Here is a 26,960-nt window from a genome sequence, read left to right on the forward strand (position 1 = left end):
CCTTATTAAAGAAAAGGAAAATTTATATAAAAGGACCAAAAATGTTGCCTATATCTTCTCCCAGCAGGTGTGGACGTGGCTCTAAACTGGGGGCGTTGCCCGCTAATCACATTTCTAATTGCTCGCTTCTCCGAGTACCAAGCGGCCGCTTTGATGGCCACACAATAACTTCTCTTTGCAAAGGACACACACATATTAATAAGAACTTAACTAATTGCACATTAAACTCAGTTCTGTTTGGAAATCTAGCAATACGACAAAGAAACAAAAATATAACATTTATGTATAGAAGAACTATTTAACGTTGTTTATAGACTCGCTGATGACTGTAAATTCCCAGAATGGCATATGGCATAACATATGATGTATATGAAAGATGTATATGTTGTATGTGCGTTATCTACATTTTGCTTAACCTAAAGTAATGGGTATAAAAGAAGTGTCAAATAGTAATAGAAGTAGATAATAAGAGGAAAAGTAGTACAGTTATAAGGAAGTAGGAGAAGTATTAGCAGAGTTAGTAAGAGAAGTAGAAGGAAAAGTAGTATGAAAAGCAGTAGAAGTTGGAAGGAGTACTAATAAAGTAGGAAATGGGAGGCAATATATTAAGAGTATTAGGTCAAGGGGCAGCAGAGGTAGTAAGAGAAGCAGGAGGAACTGCAGTAAGAAAAGCATTAGAATAGCAGTTGAAAGTAGTTGGAATATCACCAGCAGTGCAACTACAGATAGGGAAAGTTGGAAGAAAAATATTAGCAGTGATGTTTTACTGGAATGAATGTTCAATACATATATAATAATATAATATATAAACTATTTTCATGAATCTGAGCACGAGAGGCATAAATTCATATCATAACAATTCATAAACATCTGAATCGAACTTTTTTACCAATGCGCATTTAAATATTTGCGCCTTTTGACTTTTCCAATCAATTGGCATTGTCAAACTTTTTGGCCAGGGCCACAAATCTTGATTTGCTGAGCACGCAGAAACATACAAATAGAATTGGAAAGTTTATCGTGGAAAATCGGCAAATAATAAGAGGAACGTCGCGTTTGATTTATGTCCATTGACGCCTTTTGAAGTAGGTGTTAGATAGAGAGGAGGGACAGGTCGGGGAAGTGGAAGGGGAGAAGGACGAAGCTCCGATTCGGGATCTGTGTGTAAATGTGCCTTTAATGGCGCTTTGTCATCATCAACATTTGTCCTTGTGCCGAGTGCGTAGTCGTCGACATACTAGCATATGATTTATGAGCTCGCCTCGACACCCACGCACACACACACACTTACACACTGCCATGTGTGTGTTGTAGAATTTTTGTGGTCTGCTTGGAAAGCCGCAGCCAAGTTTTGGTCTTAACTTCTTCCGGCTTTGGCTACTTTTTTGGCTGTCTTTCGTTGTTTGCCTAACGACAATTTTTCATGTCGTTTTTCCACACAAATACACACACACAGACTTTTCCATTATAACTTGGCTGATGCTTTGATAATAGTCCTAATCATAATTTATATAGCAAGTGCTGGCAACGCTTCGTTGTTCGGGCTCTTAGCTGGTTTTATTTTCCTGCATTGATTTATGTATTCCTGTTTTGTAGTTAGCTGCGATTCGATCTTGGCCCTAACGATTGTGGAGTTCTCGGAGTAACTTTAATGCCGCATCGAACAAGTGCAATTTCTTAAATCATGTTTCTCTTGACATTTGCAACTTTTCAATTTCACAATTGATAGCAGGGAAAATAAATAATTACATTGCTCTGCCTTGCATAAGACCATTTGATTACCCGCGGAGAATTGAATTGAGAGCCATCAATCTGGCATCAACTGAGCTGCAAAAGACTCAGCATTCTTTTTTCTAGATTTTGCCAATTGAAAATAGAGAAAAATGCAACAAAAGATTGTCAATTATTTTGATGGCAATATCAATAAAGTAATTGAGACTGGCGCCGAGCTAAGCAAACAACTGGCAAAGTGCTCGCCGAAAGGGGTTGGCCAAGGGCGACGCGCTTAGATGCGGGCTTGCAGTTATGCAAATACAGATACAGCTGCAGATACATCTACAAATATGGCACATCCATACATCCATACGAGGGTCTGAGTGAGCGACAAGAAAATATTTACATAAGCAACGCTCACATTTAAAAGACATCAACGCTCGCCCAGCAGAAAGGGGTTAAATTGATGCGTTGAATTACCAAAATAAACACAAATATAAAAATACTTTTACCAGCCAGTCAAGCGGTTAAGGGTATGTGGGAGTCGCTGCTAGTCGAGGAGGCGGGGCTTAATTGGTCTGCTTTGTATCTGAAAGATACGCCACTGCCACACACGACAGACCAGAGTTCTGACAACTCTGTCGCTCACTGCTTATGACAGCTGTCGGTTAGGCTAAAAGTTTTGTTGTGTTTCCAAAAATAACAATGAGTAAAGTCAGGAATGTGGCAGTATAGGGTGCTATTGTCGGATGCATACCCTGCCTCCTGTTTTAAATAGTGATCATTGTCATTTACAGAGGTAGTTCGACTACGTTGAAAGCTAATACACTCATTTTCATTCAAATCTAAATTCATTTAACAATGATTTTTCATGACTGATACAAAACAAATATACTCCCTTAGTTTTTTAGAACAGAGTATCATACTACGAAATGGGCGAGGCCAGCTTCATTATGTCAATTCGATTTGAACTAATTTAATGGAATTTTAACTATACTTTTATCTATTTGACACACAGATCATAAAATCCTTTCATTTAGTAAATGTATTTATTTTGGGACAACTTTATTATACCTCGATTCCACCTTATAAATATTTACTTACTGAATGGAGTATGGTAGATATGACATCTGACATCTAACTGAGTTTTGAATATCTCTCAACTTGCCAAACTCAAAGCCAATATACCCTTTAACATAGGCCAGTTGATTGATTAAGGCTGATATTTTCTTACTAATTGAAAGTTAATATACTCTCTTCGACATGCAATACAGAGTATATTTATCATACAGCGACTTCATTACACATCGATTTCAGTTTATGAAATGGAATTTATATTTTCTTTTAATTTGCTGGCCCTATTGTTAGACTGCCTGCTGACAGCACCGCATTTAAATTGGCCATTGTGCCAGGATATTGAATACAAGGATACTCGGACACAGGTAGAGACAGAGCAGCTGTCACGGCGAAATTGACTTGGTCGAGACTTTGATTCGTTCTGCCTGCTGCATGTTGTGGTTGATAGACGACATGGCGCGTCCTTTGGCAACGCTTCTCAAGGAAACAACGAAATGAAACTCATTATTTCTCGTTTGTTTTCAATTGCAACGTCATTAACTCCGTACGGCACTATAAATTTCAGTACGTTGCCAAAAAATAAACGTGTCTAGGTCGGGCTCGGTATCTGGATCTGGGTCTGGGTCTCATGCAGGATACTTCACCGTAGACAATGGCAGCTCGTCGAGACAGCCAGGCACTTGGTATTGTTTTCCCATTTCCCATTTCAACTTTCATCTCATCTTTTTCATGCTTCACATCTCCTTGAGCCAGTTTTTAGCATTGGTACCCTACTGACGCAGCCTTGAAAAAAAACCAGCATTATATATTTTTATATACATGCTCTGTTGGGAGACATTGCACATTACTTTCCACTTGAAAATCGCATTAAGCGGATTTTGCAGTTGTCCTCTTTCTCGACTTTGTTTAGCAGCATCTCTTCATCTTGTCCATCCAGCGACTTGTTTGCCTTGTTTTCAATGCGATTAGAGAGATGCGGGTGTAGTTGCCTTAAGATATTAAGGCGACTACTATTATAGGCCGATGGATTAGAAGTGGCATGTCCATAAGGAGCTCATGTAGTAAAGGGAATCGATGCTCATTTGCCTTCTTTAACTCAAATTCTGCCTCGACTCATATGCAAACACAAATCAAGTATTGAAAACTTTAGATGACAACATGTTTAAGTTACACTAGAGTCCTGTTTTGTAGTTGTTAAACTTGAGTCCTTAATGGCATCTGTCATAATGTCATTAAAGGCTAACTCAATTTCCGCTGATTACCCTTATGAGAAATAAAGAGAGGACATCAAACAGGTCATGTCTAAATTTCATTAGTTCCAAACAAATACGGCGCCCATATACAAAATTACTTCCTCTCCAGCTGAGCTCTTGGCTAGCCTGTTGTCTATGAAAAAATATCAAGTTTCTTGAAATATATTCAGATGCAGCTCGCTCGCCGACTGGCAGCAGCTGGTCGCGCCCTTTGCCTATTTATTCCTAAAACACAAGCCAAACGCCTGTTGAACAAAAGGATAACGAGCTAGCAGAGCACAAGGTCTCAATCCACATGTCTTCATTTCTGATTACAAACATATGCATATATATATGTATGCGATATACACCAGGCAGGCTAGCTGCACCTTGAAAGATCGCGTTGTACAGGATGCGGCTACATGTTCTACTCATTTTTTTATAATATTTTCCGTTTCTCTTTTTTTTTGTTTGTTCTTAAGTGTGACATTCTCACTTGGCCCTGACACCAAGAAGGCGTTGCCAACTAGAGATGAAGTAGTAGTGGCGTAGTAGCAGGAGGCAGTTGAAGTTGCATTCCTTTTATACCGTCACCGTGGGGAAAAGAGTATATTAGTTTCGCTAGACTTAACATTTCGAATATGTACTTGTGTGCAGCTCCATCTTACAAAGCATTACCATGAGCCTAATAGGCTCGTGTCTAATTGGGAATCTTTATCGTAACTAGACTTGGAATTTTAACTATATTTGGGCGTCCTCTTTCTACCACCACCACATACAAGTGTCAAATTTAAAAAGCAACGCCCACTGGGGCAGTCGGGCACAGACGACACTTCGTTTTTGTTTTGAGAAATCGTCACACATTCGTTGCAGACGCCAAGAGCCGCTTCTGCCTGGCAGCTATTACATATGATTTGTGCGCATGTTTTGTAGTCCATTTATCATTAAGAGTTTTTCCTTTGGCACTCGGGAATATGGGTCACCAAGGCGTTAAAGTCCTGCATCTTGCTCGAGTCTCTCGCTAATGAGCAGTTCGAGTGTGAAAGATGTGTAGACTATGGCTGCATCTCTTATGACACCGTCCTTCTCATGTCTATAGCTTGTATGATAATGCCCACAGTTTGTCTTACACATGGATTTATGTATACATATAATTAATAACCATTTCGACTTCTTACGAGCTCATCATTTATCAAGTCTCTCTCTCTCTCTATCTCTCTCTCTCTCTCTCTCTCTCTCTCTCTCTCTCTCTCTCTCTCTCTCTCTCTCTCTCTCTCTGCCTCTCTCTCTCTGCCTCTCTCTCCACTCATCGCAAATCGCAAAATTCGTCATGGCCAAGCCCTCAAGATTTTTGGCAGCTGTTGGCACTGCTGATCCTATAAGCATCAGCATCAACATCAACAGCACCAACAGCAGCCAAGAGATGTTATCTCTAAGCAGCTATCTACCAAATTTTATCAACGTGCTTCCGCTCCAGGTTTGGCAGGCAGCACACACAAGAGGGAAAATCAACCGCAGTTTCCTTTTTCCTCTGACTGGGGTTTTCAGCTACGCGTTTTTCACGTTAGCCATGCTCTGGGGTTTTTCACGCTCACTCTCTCTCTCTCTCTATCTCTCTCTTGCTTTTCTGTGGGTTTTTCGCTTTTCACTTAATGAGCGTGAAAATGAAATAAAAAAGGAACTACAACACGCTGCCGCGCTCTATTGCACATTATATGAAAATAAAATAAGGCCCCTCGCACGCCAATTACGATTTATTTGTGTTTTTTTGAAGTAGCAATGTAAATATATAATAAAAAAGTAGATATGCTGTATACTTCTGTCTACCCCTAAGCTGATCCCGGCGCCGATCTCACCTTCTGCGCGCTTTGTGGTTTCTTTTCAATCGAGTCACACTTCGGTTATCGCTCGCTCGTTCGCTCGCATTTTGTCACGTTTTCTTTTAATGTAGAAGTTTTCCATTTTTCCAGTGTTTAAATGTATCATGCATGGGCATTAACCGAAGCCCGAACTCATTTACAGTGCATGCAGCGTCTCACTCGAATTAAATAGAAACACGAAAGATACTTTAAACCCAAACCCAAGGCTTAATGCTCTTGCTAGGCAACGCATTGAGTGATTTGAACTGTTGAAGTATTATATAATCATAGTATATAATCAAAAAGTATAAATAAGACTAACTAACTATATATATACATATAAGGATAAATATATATGGTATATAGGCTATAACTCGTTCGATATTGTCAACGTTTTCCTTCATCACTGAAACTCGCAACTAATAATATTTGCTTAAATATCATTTCTATGTAAGTTGTATTGATCATTATTGATCGGTGGTTCTTTTGACAGCTATATGATATGGTGGCTCAGCTGATAGTCACATATCTTCTAGGTACAACAGAAAGGAGTCTTAATGCACAGATAAGTGTTATTAAGTGTTGAAGATGTTCATGGAAGCACTCAAGAAATATCGATGCTAATCCACTGTACTAACTGAATTAGTAAATATTGTGGCTGAGAGAACTTAGTATTCAGAAATAAATATATATATATATATATATATATATATATATATATATATATATATATATATATATATATATATATACGATATATTTAAAGATGTTTCCCGTTTCATGAAATATTTATATCACCCTCTCTTAGGGTATACGCACAGTTACAAGCTGCTGCCCATCTAATGTTCAATGCATGTAGTTCGGGTAGTTAGTTGTTTAGTTCGCTTTTTGTATTTCTTTGTTGTCGTTGTTAGTAATTGCAGAGCAGGAAATTAGTTATTCAGCTCTCGGGAGTGTGTCTAATTTATGCATCATATAATTGTTTGCGCTGCTGGAAAATCGTTTTTTATCGTTTATTATTGCCGTACAAAAAGCGCGTAGTTCGAATCGTTCATTCTTGTTAACTAATGTGGGTGTTATCTAGATGAAGAAAAGAGAATAGAGAAAGAAAACTATTTAATATATTTTATATGTAACGAAACGTGTGAGAAATTCAAATGCCCCGCCCTCCCTCTGCCTTCTTCACCCTCTTAATAGAAATTGTGTTAACCAATGCTTGTTATGGAGTTTTCTGTCTTCAATTGATAAATGACTTATAGATAGTGAGAGCTTCGATATGAAAGTCCTCAATTTGATGGAAGCTCTGTGGCAAGACAATGAGACTTATGAACAGACAAGTTAATACCTTGTTAGATAACTAAAATCAAAATCAAGAATCCAAATCAAACAGTATTTCTCATAGTATTTTTCCTGTGTTTTTATTGGAAAAACAAACATTTTGCTTAAACAACTGAAAATAAATCAAGCCAAAATGTTGAAAGTCGTTTTTAAAATATATGCACGCCCCTTTTATGCATAAACATAAGCCCGATGGTTCCAGTACACACTCAAAATGATTTATGATATAAGGCGGTGCATATCCAGAGGGAAAAACATTCGAACAGTCGAGCATAAACAAAAACCAGCATAGCAATTAAAAATCTGTTGAATCTAGCCGACAGACATGAAAGAAAATATAATAAAAACTACTACAGGCTATACATAAATATCACATGTACATATATTGCCCATATATGGTTTATAAGCATGTAAGAAAAACAATATTATAAAACTATGCGGCTTTATCGGCGTTGCCTCAAGGGCTTTGACAGATATTAAAGTAAATTTTAGTGCTTTCACACATGATTCTTTAACTATTTATGCGGCGCATATGAAATGAAGGATTACCACTAGAAAGAGAACGATAGTAAGGGGAAGGGAGAGAGAAGAGTTGCGTGCGCGTCAAAGGTAGATGGGGGCAGACCACCCTAACAAATCATTTATAAACATAATTGCTGATGGCACTTGAACCAGGTCTTTGGTTAGATAAAAGAAAAATTTAGAAATAACGCCAAACAAAAAGACACCGCGGGAAATGCTGTGAATGAAAATGAGAGAAAATAAAGAGTCTAAAAATGAGTTGTGATTTACTCTTGAAAAGTGTCTGGTTCAGGGTAAAGATGACATCATGAATTGTATAAGAGCTAGAGCATCACAACACTTATGTAGATCTGCAGAATAAATATAGATGTATAAGATATCAAAAAATAATAATATTCATTTCGATTGCTTAGACAATTTCAGTTTACTGATAGCTAATGGCAAGATTAAAATATAATCAAGTTTAGAAGCTATAATACTATATAATATTCAATACCTTAAGCCACATCTATTAGGGCATTGAATAGTCGGTCTGTTTTCTTTTACTATGTCGATTTCGTGCTAGGTGCACTGCCTGTGGCTAGTTTTATGCATTTCACAACAAACAAATTGTTGTTGAAGAATCGATTTAACTGCATTTTTAACACTTGCGGCACCCCCAGCGAGTAGCATAACTGAGCTATGGGAAAATTAATTTCCAGCATGCAGAGAAGATGATGACGAAGAAGAAGAACACAACGAATTGTCCCCCAGCTCATCTGAACTGATACTTGCTTAAGTTGTTTCAATTTATTTTAACATTTATTTGAGCCCATAAATTAAATGGGGTAACATGAACGCTTGTTGGCCAGAAAGTAATGTTAGATGATGAAGCCATTAGAGGCAAGAGGAGAGGAGGCCACAGGGAGGGAAACGAGGAGGGAGATGCTGTATTCCCCTTGATGCAGTTATCAACTTTCCGTAAGTGCAAATGGCCATTAAAAAAAAATTTAGGGTAGTTCGACAAGTGGAAAAGCGTTTACAAAATATTGCAAATTACTGCAAATGCTTGACAACCACTGAGAGGGGCGTGTGTGTGTGCGTGTGTGCACAGCTGTTTATAAGAATCAAAGATCACATGCAATATAAATTGCATGCAATTGTGAAAAAAGTGAGAACGATGAAAAGGCGAAAAATATAAGAGGAAAAATTGGTTAAGGAAAAGCTTTTTATCTAATGAAATTGAATGGTGGCACATGAAACGAGGTAGCATAAGTGCTTGCCACAAGGGGTTGCAACGTGATTTATGAATGCCACTCGATGTCTCCTGCAAATGCTATTTTCCCATTGATAGCTGCAATTTATGTATTAAACGCAGCACAAATTCAATTTTCGCAACTGTTGACAAATCAGAGAGAAGAAGAAGAGAGCAGGAAACCCTGGTGTATAGAAAAATCAACGTTTTTCCCTCCCACTTTGGGGGGTTGGCCAAATTTTGAACATTTGTTAAAGCGACTTATTAATGTCATAATCTAATTATAATCACAGATTTAGCGCTTGGATTTTCCCTAAATGGACGTTAGCTTCTATTTAATCCCCTTTGTTTGCCAGAGAGAAAAAAGTGTTTGGAGGGTGCGCCAATTCAAGCAAAATAATATTCCGACTGAAATTTTATTTACACTCTTTAGCTGGTAACAGCTGAAGGCTGCAAAATAATGGATTAATAATAAGCAGAAGAAGATAGGAGGGAAAACAAGAATATCTAAAAAGCTTAAACTGACCTTTTATTGCAACAGTTGTTTGGAATCAAGGAGAGAGTTAAAGGGGACTTGAACGGAAGGAAGAATAGAATAGGAATATATATTCAGTCTATTTAGATTATTTTTCCCTATAAGCTGACAACTATCATACCCAAAATATTCCAAATTATAAACAATAGATGCTTAGTAACAAGTAAACAATTTTTTATATAAAATTTGGAATCATTTAAAGGCAATAAGAACTATGCATAATGGTCCATTTAATCCTCAAAAAATGAGTTTTTATTAAGGACATCTTGGGGACTGAAGCTAGTTATGCAACAACGGCGTAGCCTCTTCTCAACTTTCTGCTCTCGGCACCTTTCTCAAGTCAGGCGGCAACTCAATTAACAATGTGGCAAAAGTCGGAAACAAGTAAAAAAAAAAGCTTGAATGCCACAACACGCTCATAATTTGCTGAGGTGCTAATAAGTTGCACAAATAATTTTCAATAAAAAAAGCAGTGACTGGTGCGGGGACTTGCAACAAAATGTAGCAGCAGGAAAGTAGAAAAAATTGACTTCAATTAAAGTGGCATAGTTGGCCGTATAAACAGCGAAATAAAAAGCGCAAAGGGATAATGATAATTACGTCTGAGAAGTGGAGAGGGAGAGGGAGAGGGAGGTGGCGCGGATGCTGCAAATGAAAGACTGAAGTTGGCAGACGCAGAACGTAAGAGCCAACGAGAGAGCGGGAAAGAGCAAGGTAGCAAGGAGCAAGGTCTGCTGAATGAAACTGTAAAGTTTTTGTGTTTATTTTATGCGCAGCACAGTAGAAAAAAAGAAAACTTTCGGAAAAACTAAACAAAAAACAAGTAAGAAAGCTCTAGACGGGCTGCCCGACAAGGAGATACCCTGACATAGTCCTATCTGCATTTTTTAATATTTTCAATAGCTTGTATCGAGCAACACAGAACTTCTCGGCAACTAAAGTAGCAACTGACAATTCAAGCACAATTCAATCGAAATTGCAATTCTTCGAATAGAAAAGAATGCATACATGAATGTTTATGTGCACATGAATAGAAAAAATACGACGCTTGGAGCTGTTTGCCACGGGCTTGAGCAAATTAACCAAACGTTTTGTAATTGTTTATACTTCTCCTTCTGCCTGTTACATACATTTGAACAAAACCATTATACCCTGTTTTTACTTTTTCAATGGGATCAGAGTATAAAAAGGAAAAGCTGATGCAGCGTTTCCATGTGGGTTGCAGAGGAAATAGATGCGGGGCTAGAGAAGCAACAACAAGTAGAGCACAAGAACAGCAACAACAAGTGAGTACGTTAAGCAAATAGGCGAAATGAAATGTGCAGCAGGCAAATGAAGAAGCGACCCAAAATGTGGAGCAGATGACAGAGCGAGCGACAGAGATGGCAGTAAAACTAACAGTTAAGAGGCAGACATGTAAACAGGCGTCAATAGTCGTAACTCGTACCGAAAATGCAAAAGTCAGAGGCATTCGCTTGGTCAAATGAAATGAATGCAAGGCGAACCGAAGCGAACGAACGGATTCAACGCGGTATTCGAAGTTGAATGAGCCGCTGGCTGACGTACCACGTACCACCCCCACCCCTCCTTCGCACCCACTCAACTTGTTGACGAAGTCCGCTCAACTACCCTTCAGTGCGACGTCAGCCCTGCAGTTACTCAGCGCCAGAGTCCGCAGTTCGTAGAGCGGAGTGCGACCCTCGAGTACTCATTTCCATTCATTTGCTGCTGCTGACTGCTGACTGCCCGCCCAAAACAAAAGTTGGCCCGTACTTTTTTTCAGTGTAGATATTCGACGTAGTAAAATTTTTTCTCATTTCGCTTTTTGTTGAGTGGTTTTCCTTCTTTGCCCCTCGTTCTAACTCTGTGAGTGAGTATGTTTCTGTGTGTGTGTCTGTAAATGTGTGTGAGTGAGCGTTTTCTTCAGCTTTAGCAGTGTACGTTTGGCTGTGTGTTCACTCAAAACAGAGACAAAGTGAACTAGCGGTAAATGCTGCGGCAGCGGCAGCCTTGCATGAACAACGCCGGTGACGACGACCATTGACGTCGCCGTCTCCGTTGCCGTCGCCGCCGCCATCGCTGCTGCCGCTGCCCTAGCATGAAATTTGTATCTCTGCCTGCGCTGAGCTACAGCTGTGTTGTTGTTATTGCTGGTTGTTGCTTTGCTTCTGGCTCTGCCTTTGCCTCTGCCACTGCCTCAGCCACTGCCACTGCCACTGCCTCTGTCACGCTCTCAGTCGTGCTCATTTTCCGTTGTATTTTTTCGAATGCATTCAGTTGTGGCCCATCATTCCCTCTGCGCACGTCGCGCTGATCGCTAGCATTCGCTCCCGTTCGTTGCCCGGCATTCGATTTCGTTTTCGAATTTTTTCAATTCCGTTTCAACGCTCGCGTCTCGTTTACGCTACGTTATTGAACACTTGAAAATACGCAATAAGTTTCACGATATTACGAGTAGACGTGTGTTATCCAAAGCTTTTGCATACTGTGCGCGATATATTGTAAAAAAGCAAAAACAACGGGCGCAATTCCAGAGACTTTGTTTATTTAAAAGTGTAAACAGAACACGAAAATGGGTCGTTTATTCCAATACAACCGTTTTGGCGCCTCGGACAGTGTTAACAAACTCAAAAAGGATACGCAAAAGAAAACGCACGAGAAGGCAAAGATGGTGAGTATATGCGAGGGGGAAAAGTGAGCTAACATTAAGAGCTAATGTAGCATGAGACTATAAAATGGGAATAGAGATAATTGTTATAAGATCGAAAGAGCAATACTGTACAATGTACATTTATTAATTTTGAAATATTATATCTGTAGAATGAGAAATTGGATTTCATTTAAGCATCGTCTCGAAGGTGTCTAAGAGTAATTCCGATAAAATAAATGTATAATAGAGCTTACAATCTATCCCATGATATATTTAAAGCCCTAACACTATCCCCCATAGTATGTTCTTGAATATATTATACAAACGTTAGCAGATAGTTAAGTAACCCAACAAAACAAAATAAAGATAACAAGCTTTTCTATGGAAAGTAATAGACTCCACAAGTTCCACCCACAACACACACGCACTCAGATGAGTAATCTCTTCACAAATCCCACGTACCAAAAAAACAACACGAACCCAAAGCCCCACACACATGTTGGAGCTGAAGAGGAGACAGGGCGAAAGAGGGCCTCGGCTGAGGGGACAGTTGGAAATCGGAGAACTGCAACGAGAGTTCAAAACACGAACGACAACAATTAAAATGATTTTGTGTCAGAGATAGAAGACATAATAAACCCGACTGTCGGCGTAAATCAGACACGAAACACTAAATCACAACTAATCAAATAAATATGATTTGCATAAAAACAGATTCAAACCGAAAGCTAATCAAACATTGACCGAAAATTCAAATAGAGGGCGAAAGAAGATAAAGAAAGTAATTCCAGGGCAGAGCACAGATTTTGAACAAATCATATAAATCGGCGAGGCAACAAAGCCTTCAGCATGGCAAACATCTGTGGAACTAACTGAAAGATAATGACGGACTGACTGAATCATAAAGATAATGATTGATTGAACTAAATGCATTTAGGGCATATTTGTAAACATGTGTTATTTGTATTTGTGTTTGGATTTCATGTATTTGATCCCTGAGATAAGCGCCAACTAGGCTTTATCGGTTTAAGATGGCGACGTCTGGGTGACCATTAGTCCAAATTAGTTATATATTTGTATAGGGGGGAAGAAATGTCTATGCTGAGCACCTACGTCAACGAAGGCGATGCCAAAGCTGATTAGGCAAATGACTTAATTAAGCTGCAGACTCAACTACCTGTATTTTATAGTGAACGAGTGAGTGGGAGAGGCAGAGCGAAACAAAATCTCTAATCTGTAATCTCTAGTCTTCGCAACTCAGATTTAGGGAAAGAAAGATCGAAAAGAGAGTAATAGAGAAGAAAAGATGGAGAGAAGGGGAGAGCAATACCGCTTCATTTCAGTAATTCCCCAGTTAGATCTAAGCAAACTCCATGCAGAGTGCTACTTCATCTCTTATCTCTTTTCCCAGTTTGTAATTGTAAACTGAATGACAGTTTGCGTTTTGGCTTCTGCCTTTTGCTGCTGTTGGCTGTACATTTATCATTACAATTTCCATCAGCATTGTCTTCCGCTGCTCTTCGTCATTTTTCACGGGAATTGACACCCGTCTCTGGCTGAAGGCACTTATCTGATGCTCCATGTGCTATCTCCTATTTCTTTTTCCTTTACATTTATGATCTATGAAAATATTTGTGCACTTGGTGATATTTAAGCTACTCCCAAAAGGATTGTCGCATATCTCCTATGCGCTGCGGGAATTCAGTGTGCTGGAACCAACAGCAAAGAAATATACAAAATCTGTTTCTCCTATTTCGATAATATGACAGATTTCCTTGACTGCTTAGAGTGGCAAAAATTGTTAAGCGAGATTCTCTGAAAGAAATATTGTAAGATATATTCAATTGCTTTATTTAGTGAAATATATACACTTCCCTCACACTCTTGCATACCTAGCCTGTTCTTCTGTCACTTGAATCGAACTCTATTTCTAGCCATAGGAGTTGTCAGACTCTGGCTTATTACAAAATGCCTTCGATGTGATTTTCGTATATAAGCACGCCTATGCGGCATAAATCGTTCGACACTTTGGGCTCTGTGTTTACCACATGCCCCAAACTGTGGCGGCGTCGCATCCGTTATCAGAGATAGAACGCGCCGAAAATGCTAGACAAAAACATTTATTGGCAAGATAGAGGAGAGAGAAAGAAAGAGTGAGAGAGAGAGCGTCTAGCATTTTTGTTTACAGTCGCTGACAAACGTTTTCAATTAGTTTTCTACGAGTTTTTCACTTGAAGCAAAAAAAAGAAGAAAAGCAAGGCGACGCGGCTCGCGGTACCAAAACGATAAGGCAACAAACTGCAGACAAAGTGCACACAGACACACACACACACACTCGAAACAAAACTAATAAAGTTGTCAAGCAAATGTTAGCAACTGAAAAGCAACCCAAAAGTCAAACATATGTCGCCTAGCCAAGTGCTGCGTCCATATTGCCATAGATTAAAATCTAAAACAATTAAACGAATGAGAAATTTCTTTTTTCCGCTTTTTTAAGATTCTTTCCACTTCTTCTGTGCTGTGGAAAATGAAATTTGCCAGCGAAAACGGCAACTAAATCGACAAACAGACAAAGCGCGGCGACTGTAAGTGCAGCTAATGGGGTTTGCCTCTTATACCCATGCACATTAGCAGATTAGTGTATGGTATGCTGCTCCAGGCATCTAAACATAGGGCATAGATTACATTGTTTTGTATATAATATGATATAAAGAATATATATTGTATAGTATATGGCATGTGTAAATTCTATGGCTTCTAGAGAGTATATAAAATATACTCATAATAGCGATCATATTCCAAATTCCAACACTATAAATATTTGTCTGATTATCTAATAGAACACTTTGGGAGTGAAGGGTATCTGCCAGCACAACAGCCCTCTACATGGCGCTCTTTCACTTTATTTTCATTTGCGGGCGCTTCTGCTGTGAGCCCTAAGTGGCAGTCGACTATGGAGGCAATGTCCATAATTTTCTTTGAGCTGTTTCTAAATTTAAATCAAACGATTAGCAGCAAATGCGTCGGCATTTTGGATCATTCAAGGGCAATGATTAATGCTCATCTATTAATATATCTATACACATATATTTGATATATATAATTTCCCAAAATTATGCCCAATGTGCATTTGAATTTTGATTTCTTAGCGGGCGGCTGCTTGGGAAAGTTGAAATTAATTGCGTTGCATTTAAGTGCAGTTTAATTTACAATTTCCATAAGGCAAAACGCAAGTGAAGTGCAGGCAGTCAGGCCAGCCCAGCACTCGTTAAGATTTATGGGCAAGTGCAACTGCAACAGCAACAAGAACAACAACAACAACTGAGGCAGCTTTGGCTTTGACTGCAAATTGATGAGCATAATTAAATGGCTGGCGACGGCGCATTGCATGCATTCTGTTATTTATGCTCCATATTGCCCCAAACACTCCCCTCTCTTCACTTTGTGTGCCAGCCCCAACAAGACTTGCAACTGCCCCGCCATCGTCGTCGTTTCTCTTTTGAGTAAACAACTATTTCACTTATTTTCATGCCGTCTGCCCGTTTGCATTGTTATTTTTACGCTCGACTCAATAAAAATTTTCGCCATTGTTGTTGTTGTTGGTGGTGATTGCCACATGCCACGCCAGGCAAATGTAATGCAAATATGCAAAGGAAAAAAATAGAGCCAGCTTTCAACTCCCTCCTAATCAGCGAATCGACCGCCTGGTCAGGCGTCTAGCCATCAACGCAACAACAACCACGAGTAACTTGCAACATGCAGCGACAACAGGCAACATCATCGTTATCATCAGCTCGTCATGTGGCTTTAACTCGCCTCAGTTGAGCTGTTTGTATTTCATATGGCTTCCACAAGGATTTTACATGCATTAGACAGAGCCAAAGGCAGCAAAAAACACTCGAGAGTCGAGTTTGACATGGGAAGACGAGATCCAAATACACTAACAAGTTCTACTCCAAATACCTGAAGCATAATATATCTATGATTAATTGATTTACTACATAATTCCTTAATAAAGTCAGTAGGCGTGGCACCAACTCCTCTGAAGCAGGACCTAATCGATTGCATGACTTACAACTTAGTATCAGAAGCAAATGGCTCTACAAAACAATATAGCTTTACACATTCAGTCTGAAAGTGCGAGTATCATGTGTAAGAGTATATCGAAACTAAAAACAGATAGCTCACAACTAACTAGACTAGACTAGACTAGACTAGGCGCCACGCCGTTTAAAACTTCTCGAATAACTGCAAAAGTTGTATCAACGCAACTGCAACTGCACAACGGGGAAAACAGTTCTCTCTATCAGAAATGCATCTATTATAAAACATTTTTGTGTTTTTTGACTTACACCCAAACAGTTATAAGCCAAAGAGTTCAATGCACCAAATGCATTTGTTTCTGCATCGGCATAGGCATCGGCATCTGCATATCTTTTTCATCTGCCACTCGAGAAAATCATCTGCTCTGGCAGTAAATAAAAATATTCCCATGGCTGCTGCCCACATGATAAACACAATAAAAAACGCCCATAAAATACAATTAAAATAGCCGAGAAACAAAAACAGAAATAATTTCAACAATTTTAATTTGCATTTAATAAACTCATCAAAAATGCGTTTTTTAAATTCCCATAAAAAAGAAGGAAAAGAAGAAGAAAAAACAGCTCAATTCGTTTGTTATGACCCCATTTTTTACACCTATAAAAAAGCCAAAAACCGAAATGAAATAAAATGAGTGGAACGTGTTGAATTGGCTATAAAGAACACACAGTGCCACATGCCACATGCCACATGTGTCCAAACAAAGGATTTTCGAGCGAATGCGACGCTAATTGCAGCCACAGATAAAGCGCCTCAAAACGCAACATATCAAGACTAACCCAGCCAAAAAGAAAAAATACTATAAACTATAAACATTTTACAACGAATTTAGTGGAAAAAAATGTTAAAATCATTTTACGATATTTGGGGCACGCTCATATGTAGCATATATATGCGGAAGGTATATGTTATGTAGATGGTGCTCGTAAGTAGCCACCACCTCCCCTCCCCTCTCCCTTTGTGAGTTCATAAATTTTCAAATGCGCCGCGGGGCAGACAGACAAACAGACAGAAGTGTTCCAAAATGTCATAAACAAGACGCAGTTCCATGTATATCGCTCGCTCTGACATTTTGAAAGCCCAAACACACACATGAGTCTGTATGTGTGTGCGAGTGTATTGTCCAACTGTCAAATTAGCCCCGCAGCACACGAAACGAAACGCCATTCAAATATTCTAATAGCCAAGTTTGTTGCATATTACTAATTTACAGTTGTATCTAAAACATAGCTGACATGCCACAGCTACAGCAGACAAGGAAAAACATGTAAGAGTGCTCTGGAGAGCATGGCACGACTAGGAGATGACCTGTAAATTAATTTTGCAAAGAAGTGTGGAAGCTGGCCAAAAAGTAGATTGCGAGAATCTATATATCACATATGGGGCATTCCAAATTATATTGACTGTGTGTGTGTTTATTTCCTTTTTGCTCCTCTAGGGGAAGATCGACAAACGTCGACAGACAGACGTACGTATAGATAAACAGATAAACAGAGAGACAGGTAAACTGGATCACACTAAATCGACTCGATTTGATCTACTCAAGAATATATATACCTTCAGCTAGGTATAGAAGCTCCCATACCTTTTTTAAAATTGCTTTTGCGGTTTCTTATTATATCATGTACTGATTGGCATTTTGTGTGCGACTTGCCCACTAGAGGGTGGTTTCTTCGGTCTTTTATGTTCGGAAAACACTTCAGCAGCTGTTTGATTTTCCAGCATGGAAATTTTGTGCATATGCCAGAGTTTTGCTGCAAGAATATGGAAACTCTTGGGGCACAACAAAAGGCAACATATCAATAAAATCATCAGCCAAGAAGAGCGCAACTCATGCACTTCAACTAATTTCTTGAGCTACCCCTGCCCCTGCCCCTCATCTATATATAGAGTGAGGGCTAAATGCACAATAAATGGAAAACTAACAACTGCTCATGGCTAGGTAGACACGTTAGAAATCTATTGTTATTGTTGTTGTTACTGTTGTCAGCTGGCGAGCACCTTTTCGGTTACCTGTGCAACACAATTTGATTAGAAAAATATGCTAACACCTCGCGCTGGCCAAACAATGCCATGCTTCATCATCAATTAGAGTTACCTTTCCACAGGGCAGGATCAGGGCTGACCTTTTATTAAAGCAAGAACAGTCCAAAAAGAAACACCTTTTGGCCTCTACTGAAAGCCAGTTCTCTGTGCTGTTCCCTCTTACCTCTTCGCTGTGCTCCATTAACATTTTCTAATTCCTCACGTTGCGCCTCTGGCATAAATTAAAAATCATGTATTTGAATATTTTTGTGGAGGCATTAAACGCCTTCTTTTTCCGTTTCGGCTTTCGTTCTTCATTGTTGTGTTTGATTTAAGCCGATAAATGAGTAGAAAGAACTTTAGTGCTTCTTACATGCCGCAGCTTTCAACAGATTTATTTATTTGTTTTCGTGTAGCTCCCTCGGGTCAGGGCAGCTCCAACAAGGCACTGAGTAAATGTTGCATGCAACACAGCAACAACTGAACGGGCAACGATTCAATTGTGCATGCAAATTGATCCCGGAAATTTAAACATTGCATTTCCCCAAAGAAAAGGTGTGGCAAACCTTCCGCTACCAATCCGTAGGCTGTCTATTTTTGAATCAAATTCAATTTGGTCTAATGCATAAATTCATTTTTTATTGTACTTACATAAGGGTGTTTGACAGCTACCTGAAAACAGGATTTGTTCTCGATTGAATGCTCATTATTTTGCCATTTTATAATACATACTCGAGTGCGTGTGTGCGTGCGTGCTGAAGTGTCATTGTATGCAGCATCTCTATTATACTACCCCTTCCTTTAGGCGTATTTATTGAATACTTTTGCAGAGGTGAATAAATCGAGTGATTTGAATTGTTTGCCAAGTGTCAAAAAGGGGTGTATCCAGCTGTGTGTGCGTGAGTGAGTGGGTAGAAGTGTGTGAGAGGTAGAATCACAACAACAACAACTACCAATTAAACTAGGTAGCTGCTAAAAATAATTGCCAGACAGAATGTAGCTTGCTTGTAAGTTGAGCACAGCTACTCAAACTATAAGCTATGGGAACTTATGAGTCAAGGCAAACAATAATCAATTTTGATAATGCAGCAAAAACACTTCAAAGACCCATAACCCCCTAAGTATATTCATGTAAAAGTAGTATATATATATATATATATATATATATATATATATATATATATATTATACAATCAGGCGAATGAAAAGTAAATATGCGAAGCCAGGAAAATTGCAGGACAATGGAGTAACTGAAACAAGCGCATTACAAGGATATCAGAGAAATGAACACACAGAGAGCGAGGCATTAGCACAGACTCTCGAGCGGCACTGAACAATGGAGAACAAAGCGTTGAGTGTGAAATGAAATGTACGCATAATATGTGTTATCAGGGCAAAAAAAGGAGAGGAAAGCAGAAACCTTTTTCTGGAATGACTCTTACATAGGCAGGAGTTCGTGTGAAATAGGAGCTGGGTCTTTTGGGTATTTTGCTTTTGTTTATTAAGGAGCATTGGCCGCATTGGGCACAATGACCGACTTGACCAAAACTAATCACAGACTTTTGTTGGTCTACTCTGCAGTTACGCAATGCCATCAATTGCCCTGGCTATTCGGATATTTATGGCACAAATGCAGGCAAGAATATGGACTTGGCCTTCAATAGGGGTCAACAATGGAGCAACAAGCTGCAGCCAGCTGTCGCAACAGCCACAGCTGAGGAGCCCGCACAGAGTCGTACTCACAAGGTCTACGACAGCATGAAGAACTTTTTGCAGCGCAAACTTTTTGCGCAACCCTCGCGTGTGCAAAGCGAGGAGCCGACCAGCGACTATGACGAGGTATGTAAACACTGAGAAAAAAGCGCTAAGAAAGTCTAAGCTAATCCATACTGATATTCTCCTGCAGCAGGACCTGCTCGACTCTTCGTACCAGGCAGACGCAGAGACAGACGAGGAGGCAGAGCTGCTGGCCATATACAGCTGTAGTTCCAGTCCGAGCAGCACACCGAAACGGGTCAACAAATCGCCGCAAAAGTCGCTGCTGTCGCTCAACTGCTGGCAGAGCAGTCAGCCCAGCGACTCCAGCGGCAGTGAAGAGGTAACGCCCGAAGACCAAGATGACTCTGATGCAGGCATCTCCGATTGCTGTCAGCTGCTCAATGAGACCAACAGCAGTGGAAGCAGGCGACGCAGCACCCCACGCAAACGTGCCACGCCTCGCTTCAACACGCACAGCAACAACACGGATGATGAGGATGCAGATGAGGAGCCAGAGCTGCTGCAGTGCGCTTGGTATCAGCCGCGAATCACAGTGAAAGCGGCGCAAGAGCATCTGCAGTCGGCTCCGCCCGGCTGCTTCTTGCTGCGCCGCAGCACGCCACGCAGCTACGAGCTCTGCATCCGTCTGGAGCACAAAGTTAAATGCTATGCGGTGCACTGTAGCAGGAGTGAGATGTACAGCCTCAAAGGTGCACGAAAGCAGTTTAGCACGCTAAAGGCGCTGATCACGCATCATTCGGTAATGGCTGAGCAGCTGCCTCTTACATTGGACATGCCCAGAGAACGGGATCTGGCGAAGAGCTCGGCGATGCGCTATGCGGATGACTTCGAGCCGCTGGAGTCGCTGCAGCTCCTCGGCATACTGAAGAGCCTGCAGGCCAAGAACTATGAGGCATAGTTTACAGTCTAGAGTTTTAGAAAAAACGTATTTGATCGAACTGCAAAAGGAACGATAGGTGAAAAATTAATGCTAAGTTATACACAGTTATATGTATAGTAGTCCTTGTGATATAGTTTACTGTAAATGCGACCAGGGTTTTCGCTTTTAAGTCTTTTTATAAATTAAAGCCAAACAATACTAAGTGTCTATATTCTTAAGTTTTCTATTGTGCAGTAAATTATGCGAACTATCGAATAAAAAGTGAAGAGTTAAACAATGCAATTGCAACCCTCAACGCGTTTTCTGTTAGCACACTGCCAGCCACGCCCTCTCACTTCTGTGCCAGCCTTGTGCCTGCATCCTGGAGGGTAAGCCGGGACAGGCTTGTGCTTCACTTACATGTGATTAGCGCTTCAAGTGCCTCTTATTAATTTTTCAATTGCGGTTCTGAGCGCTCTCCAGCTTAATGCGTCCAGTAACATGTTGCCAAGCATAGCCGAACGACATGTTGCCCAGCAGGGTCAGTAACATTTCGACAGCAATATTGCCTTATGTGCTAAGCATTCTTAGATGATCTTCATATCTTCAAATGTCAATCGGAAGGGTCGGTTCTTGTGATCCCATCGCACCATTTTTTATAAAAATCTGCAAGGATATGTTCAAATTATCACAAAATTTTGAAAACAGAGCTTTGTTAGCTAAAACTCTGACATCCTCACCAAAGGATGACCCTTAGATACCCCATTATGTGTTGATGCCAATCGACAACGTTGTTAGTGCCGATTCCATCTACAAATACAATAAATTGACGTGCACAAAAGTATGCTATAAAAATTTGCAATTAACAAATTTAAAAAGTTCGTACTGCCGCAAAGTATGCAATGATTTTTGTTTAAACGCAAATGTCCATTGAAATCAAATATTTTACGCAGAAATAAATCAATTAAAACTACAAATATTAAGAATGGGATGCTAATAAGTACATAAATAAATAAATGAAAATGCTGACAATAATAATTGTAGAACATGGTTAATTAAAGCATGAACATGAATTGCCACATACAAACAAAAATATTATATAGACATTTAAACAAAAGACAAACACAGACCGAATCTAGTTACCAATTTATAACAAGTCTTATTGCCAGAATTTCCGGTACAAAAATGACAAACCTGAAGCTATACTTTTCTCAAAAATTCTACAATTTGTTTAGTATATTGTTTCGTGGCAACAACATTGGTTGGCCCCTCTTTCACTTTGCAGTGACGACTTTCTGCTTTCGATTGCTAACTATTAAATGAGCAACACTATATGTATCGTAATTCTACTGTATCTCATCGGCCTATCGGTAAGTCGCACTCACACAGCTTGCGTGATATGTGTAATTTGTTTCCATTGTTCATTAGAGCTTCTCAAATGGAGACGATAGGAATACATATAGAACACCGAATGGTACAACTTTTTGCAATAACAGTAATTATAGAAGTTCGTTAGTAAATTATGCGCAAGGTAGAGAAGTCGATTTCCAGCTTAAGACCGATGTCTATCTTGGACCCCTTGAAACGCCTAATTCAAGAGCCAATATCCACATTGGTGTTAAATCAGCAATCTTATTATCTCTTCTTATGCAAAAACTAAATTTATAGCATCTATCATTAAATAGTTTTATAATTTAAATTATAATGTAACGTGTCGGAAAGAATAAAAACGTTTTGAATGATTTGAATAAAATGGGAAACATCTGTATCATACAACTTGCTCGCTCTCTAATGAACCCGTCTGCCAAAGAAGCGCCGGGCATTTATTTTGTTTTCAAAGCATATGCTTTTCAAATATTTGCTCAATTTCCAGCCACGCATTTGTTAAGCTTTCACATTGAGCCCAGGAAAATGTGGCTACAGAGCATTTGAGCTATAGGCAATGCTCGCTGCAAGGACGCTCTCATTTTCACACATTTTCAGTTTCGTTTTCATTTATCGCTCACTAATTACGAAATGAAGCAAATTTTAATTGCAGCGAAAATTAAGGGCTGAAACAGAAGCTGAAGCATCCTCTTTATATGCACATAAATATATAATTAAAAGCTCATCTTACAAATGCCAACCGCTTTTGAATAAGGAAGAACTTATTTACAATCTCCATTAATATTTAATTTTTTAGCTCAGTCCCAAATTATAAGGATAAATATAAAATTGACTCGACTTTAACTTACTTTAGACTGCTCTGAGAGAGCTTATTCAAATCTTAACTGAAATTTGTATAGTCAGAATAATAAGAAATATATGAATCAATTTAGAAAGCAAACAATAGATCTAACTCAGCCAACTTAAGGAAATATCTTCAAGCTGAAAATTAAATAGAAGAAGTAGAGTGTCTGAATTTCAGAAGGTCAAGCAAAGCAGCTCAAAAGAGCTAAGAGAATATATCTACGTGAATTAGATTCTACAGCACCAAGAATACGAGAAATGCGCTTAAGCGAGACATGAAACTGGTAAAAGTTATCGGTGAGTATAATAATTTCTAGTCTTAAGTTCTCAAACTTTCTCTTTATCTAAAAGATGGATCAACTCAAGTGCTGATACTGATTGGTATAGTCCAAGCTTCCATTTGCCTGTTTCATAAATGTCATCAGTAAAAATTATTGAAATGCAAACTTATTTTAAGAAGTATAAGAAACCTCTCAATAAACAAAGCTTAGGTCGCTAAATTTAAATGCATTTCATGCAAGTGAAATTCAAATAGAAAATGTGGCATAAAATATAAAATATTGATTCTGTTCTCTTTGGACAGCTTTGCGCTTGAGCAAATCTCGTGATAGGTTGATAGGTTTAAATGCTGTGTCCTGTTCGCACGTCCTCATCGCAGTTGCTCAATGCATGTGAAGCCTGCGCTCGATTTTTGTCTAATTAGAAAAACTGTTTTTCTAATTGAATGCACTCCAAAAACAGCCCACACAGAGAACGATATATATATATATATAAAGAGAGAGAGGAAGAAAGAGTTGTACAAAATCAATAAATGTGACCAGTCAGATGCGACGATGTGTCCAGCAGTCAGACACACCGCAACCAAAAGGATGCTATATAGGTGTAGGTGGGTAGTTTCACCTGTAGCTGCCAGAACAAAGCAGATTGCAGCAGCAGCAGTAGTAGTAAGAACCAAAGGTATGAATGACGTGTGCAATGCTGTTGCCAGGATTATCTGCTGTTTATATGCGATTTATTTGCCAGCCAGAGTGAGCAGCAGCAACTGCTGCTGGTGGTTGCCATGACGGCCGACGTTGGCTTTGTGTGTGCCCGATTGCGAATTGCAATTGGCATTGCATAAATGTTGTGCCTTTTAATTAGCACGCACTTCACATCCAACATCTCGATTATCTGCTGTGCATAATTAGAAGCATAAGCCGCAAGCGCGTTTTTGTGTTTGAATGCGCTTAAAGCTGCCACACATTGCAAAATGCTATCAATGCGGGCAGTTGGAAAGAGGTGGAAAGTGAGGGACAGGGAAAAGGAACGGAAATTATATTCTGCTGCTTTAGTCGAGTGTTCAACGAGGCGTGTAGCATGGTGATGATTAACACGCGCCAAGAAAGTGCCACAGGAGTTGAGTGTAATGTGGCAAGTGGCAAGAAAATTGTGTCAGCAGTGGCCGCAGCAGCAGCAATAGCAGCAACAGCAGCAACACCCGCCGCCAACTTATTAAGCTGATCAACAGCATACGCAACTGACTGACTCTACTCAGTTATGCTGGGGTAACCTACTTTGACCTCAGCCCATTTGTGCAGCGTCTGAAAGTATGCAACAAGGGGCACAATCCACACTCAATTGTTTTCATTCATATATATCTCTGTCTATATATAGATATATAAATAAAAAAGCCGAGATTCAGTTGGCATTTAGCCAGCATGCATATTAAATGCAGCGCATCCTTAACAACAAAAAGCCATCTCCTGCCCAAGTGGGTCACCGGCAAGACGGAAAGAAGTCGGTAACAGTTGCGGCCTGGCTGGATGCGCAACTAAAATGAAATTGATGAAAGTCAGTTAAATGCAGCGAGGATTTTGCAAGCTTAAGCTGCCAGTCGGGGCGGCTTAAAAGCTTCATTTATATTAAGCACCAGCCACAGGAATATGATCCAATTAAATCCAGCAAAATATATTTGAGCAAATTCTGTTTCGTTTTCACACAGTGCATTGAGTTGATACCTGAATTGACTGGCTTTTCAGATGTATATATCATTTCAGATATAATATCGAATGTCATTAATCATTTTTAGAGCGAAGAACATTTGAAACTTAGTTATTCAACTTGCTTTTAACTTAAGTAAATATAGTCCAATTTACGATTAGGATAGCTTGAGGAGTTCACAAGAAAGAGTTCTAATTATTATTTATTTAATAAAACAACTCAATTAATTCATATGCTGCTTGAATCATTTGAATCTATCTTCTCACTCTCGTATCTTTTTAAATTAAACACTCCGATTTCGTATGAATCGAAAAATAACCCTTGCATATTAATTATCCGCTTCCTGAGCGCGCCAAAATGAAAAAAGGAAATAAACGAATAAATCAAAACCGAAGCGATATGTACGACTCGGTTGGGGGCATTGCCATAAAACTTTTAGCTTTTAATGCCGTTAATTAATCGATATATTCAGAGCTAACTCAAAATGGCCAACGAACCCATAGCCAGACAAGCAATTAGAAAAAAGCTGCAACAGCCGTCAAGTTGTGCCCCCAAACAGAGGCGGCAACAATAGCAGCCCAACTGTCCCCACAGGCTATTCCAACGACAACATGAACTGAAGCAGCAGCAACAAGAGCAACAAGAGCCCACATGGCCCAGCAACCACCCGCATCACTCATATGATTTACAGTTTCCCATGGAGGGAGCGACGTCTCTCAAAGGCCTTTGGCAAAAGTTAAGAAATGAAATTTCAAGAAAATTGCACAAACAACAGGAAGTCGACAAACGGCACCCGGGCGAGGGCCGAGGCCGAGGCCGAGAGTGAGAAAATATTGTAAAACTCTGGGCTATAAAGTAAATACACACGATACATATCGACAATTGGCGGAGGGCACAAAAATGAAAGCAAAAAACTAGAATGCGAACAGTACAAAAGTCGTTATCTTAATTACTTTTATAGCTTCGATTTGGAGGGGGCGAACAACAAAACAACTACAAAATACGTGCGTCTAAGTCAAAAAAAAAAAGAAAGCGTCAGCGGCAGCAAAAGCAAGCCAAGATTTTAAAGCTTACCCACAAGAATTAAATACTCATGATTAGATAAGGGAGCGAGCTATGCGGTATATTCGCGGGAATTCCCTTTATCCTTGCTCTCTCCATCTTTTCTTGTTCTTCTAATATTCTTCTCATATTATTCTCTTATTATTCTCTTATTATTCTCTTATTATTCTCTTATTCTCTTATTCTCTTATTCTTCTTCTTCTTCTCCTTCTTTTTCTTTTTCATTTTCTTCTCCTCCTTCTCCTTCTCCTTCTCCTTCTCCTTCTCCTTCTCCTTCTCCTCCTTCTCCTTCTCCTTCTCCTTCTCCTTCTCCTTCTCCTTCTCCTTCTCCTTCTCCTTCTCCTTCTCCTTCTCCTTCTCCTTCTCCTTCTCCTTCTCCTTCTCCTTCTCCTTCTCCTTCTCCTTCTCCTTCTCCTTCTCCTTCTCCTTCTCCTTCTCCTTCTCCTTCTCCTTCTCCTTCTCCTTCTCCTTCTCCTTCTCCTTCTCCTTCTCCTTCTCCTTCTCCTTCTCCTTCTCCTTCTCCTTCTCCTTCTCCTTCTCCTTCTCCTTCTCCTTCTCCTTCTCCTTCTCCTTCTCCTTCTCCTTCTCCTTCTCCTTCTCCTTCTCCTTCTCCTTCTCCTTCTCCTTCTCCTTCTCCTTCTCCTTCTCCTTCTCCTTCTCCTTCTCCTTCTCCTTCTCCTTCTCCTTCTCCTTCTCCTTCTCCTTCTCCTCTCCTTCTCCTTCTCCTTCTCCTTCTCCTTCTCCTTCTCCTTCTCCTTCTCC

At 39.6% G+C, this 26,960-nt stretch overlaps 1 protein-coding gene and 1 long non-coding RNA gene across 4 annotated transcripts in view; one reads left to right on the forward strand and one right to left on the reverse strand.

The window, feature by feature from the left end:
* The window catches only part of LOC111592428, an 86,294-nt gene extending 65,082 nt beyond the window's left edge, over window positions 1–21,212 (forward strand). The window contains exons 1-3 of one of the 3 annotated variants that reach the window (XM_023304611.2): window positions 11,788–12,181; window positions 19,871–20,128; window positions 20,196–21,212. In XM_023304611.2, the coding sequence (XP_023160379.1) occupies window positions 12,083–12,181; window positions 19,871–20,128; window positions 20,196–20,966 (1,128 nt within the window). In that variant the 5' untranslated portion in view covers window positions 11,788–12,082 and the 3' untranslated portion in view covers window positions 20,967–21,212. Of the gene's footprint in view, window positions 1–11,787; window positions 12,182–19,870; window positions 20,129–20,195 lie in introns of those variants that run through there. The other 2 variants (XM_023304612.2, XM_023304613.2) reach the window with 2 other exon arrangements.
* LOC111592430 lies at window positions 18,186–19,298 on the reverse strand. The gene is made up of 3 exons (XR_002750953.2): window positions 19,022–19,298; window positions 18,941–18,961; window positions 18,186–18,880 (listed from the first exon to the last, which is right to left on the reverse strand). It is a non-coding gene; the product is annotated as an uncharacterized LOC111592430 (long non-coding RNA).
* Window positions 21,213–26,960: the final 5,748 nt, after the last annotated feature.

Source organism: Drosophila hydei, unplaced genomic scaffold (assembly GCF_003285905.1).
Source record: "Drosophila hydei strain 15085-1641.00,03,60 unplaced genomic scaffold, DhydRS2 tig00008140-arrow-arrow-pilon, whole genome shotgun sequence".
In the NCBI taxonomy this organism is placed as follows: domain Eukaryota; kingdom Metazoa; phylum Arthropoda; class Insecta; order Diptera; family Drosophilidae; genus Drosophila; species Drosophila hydei.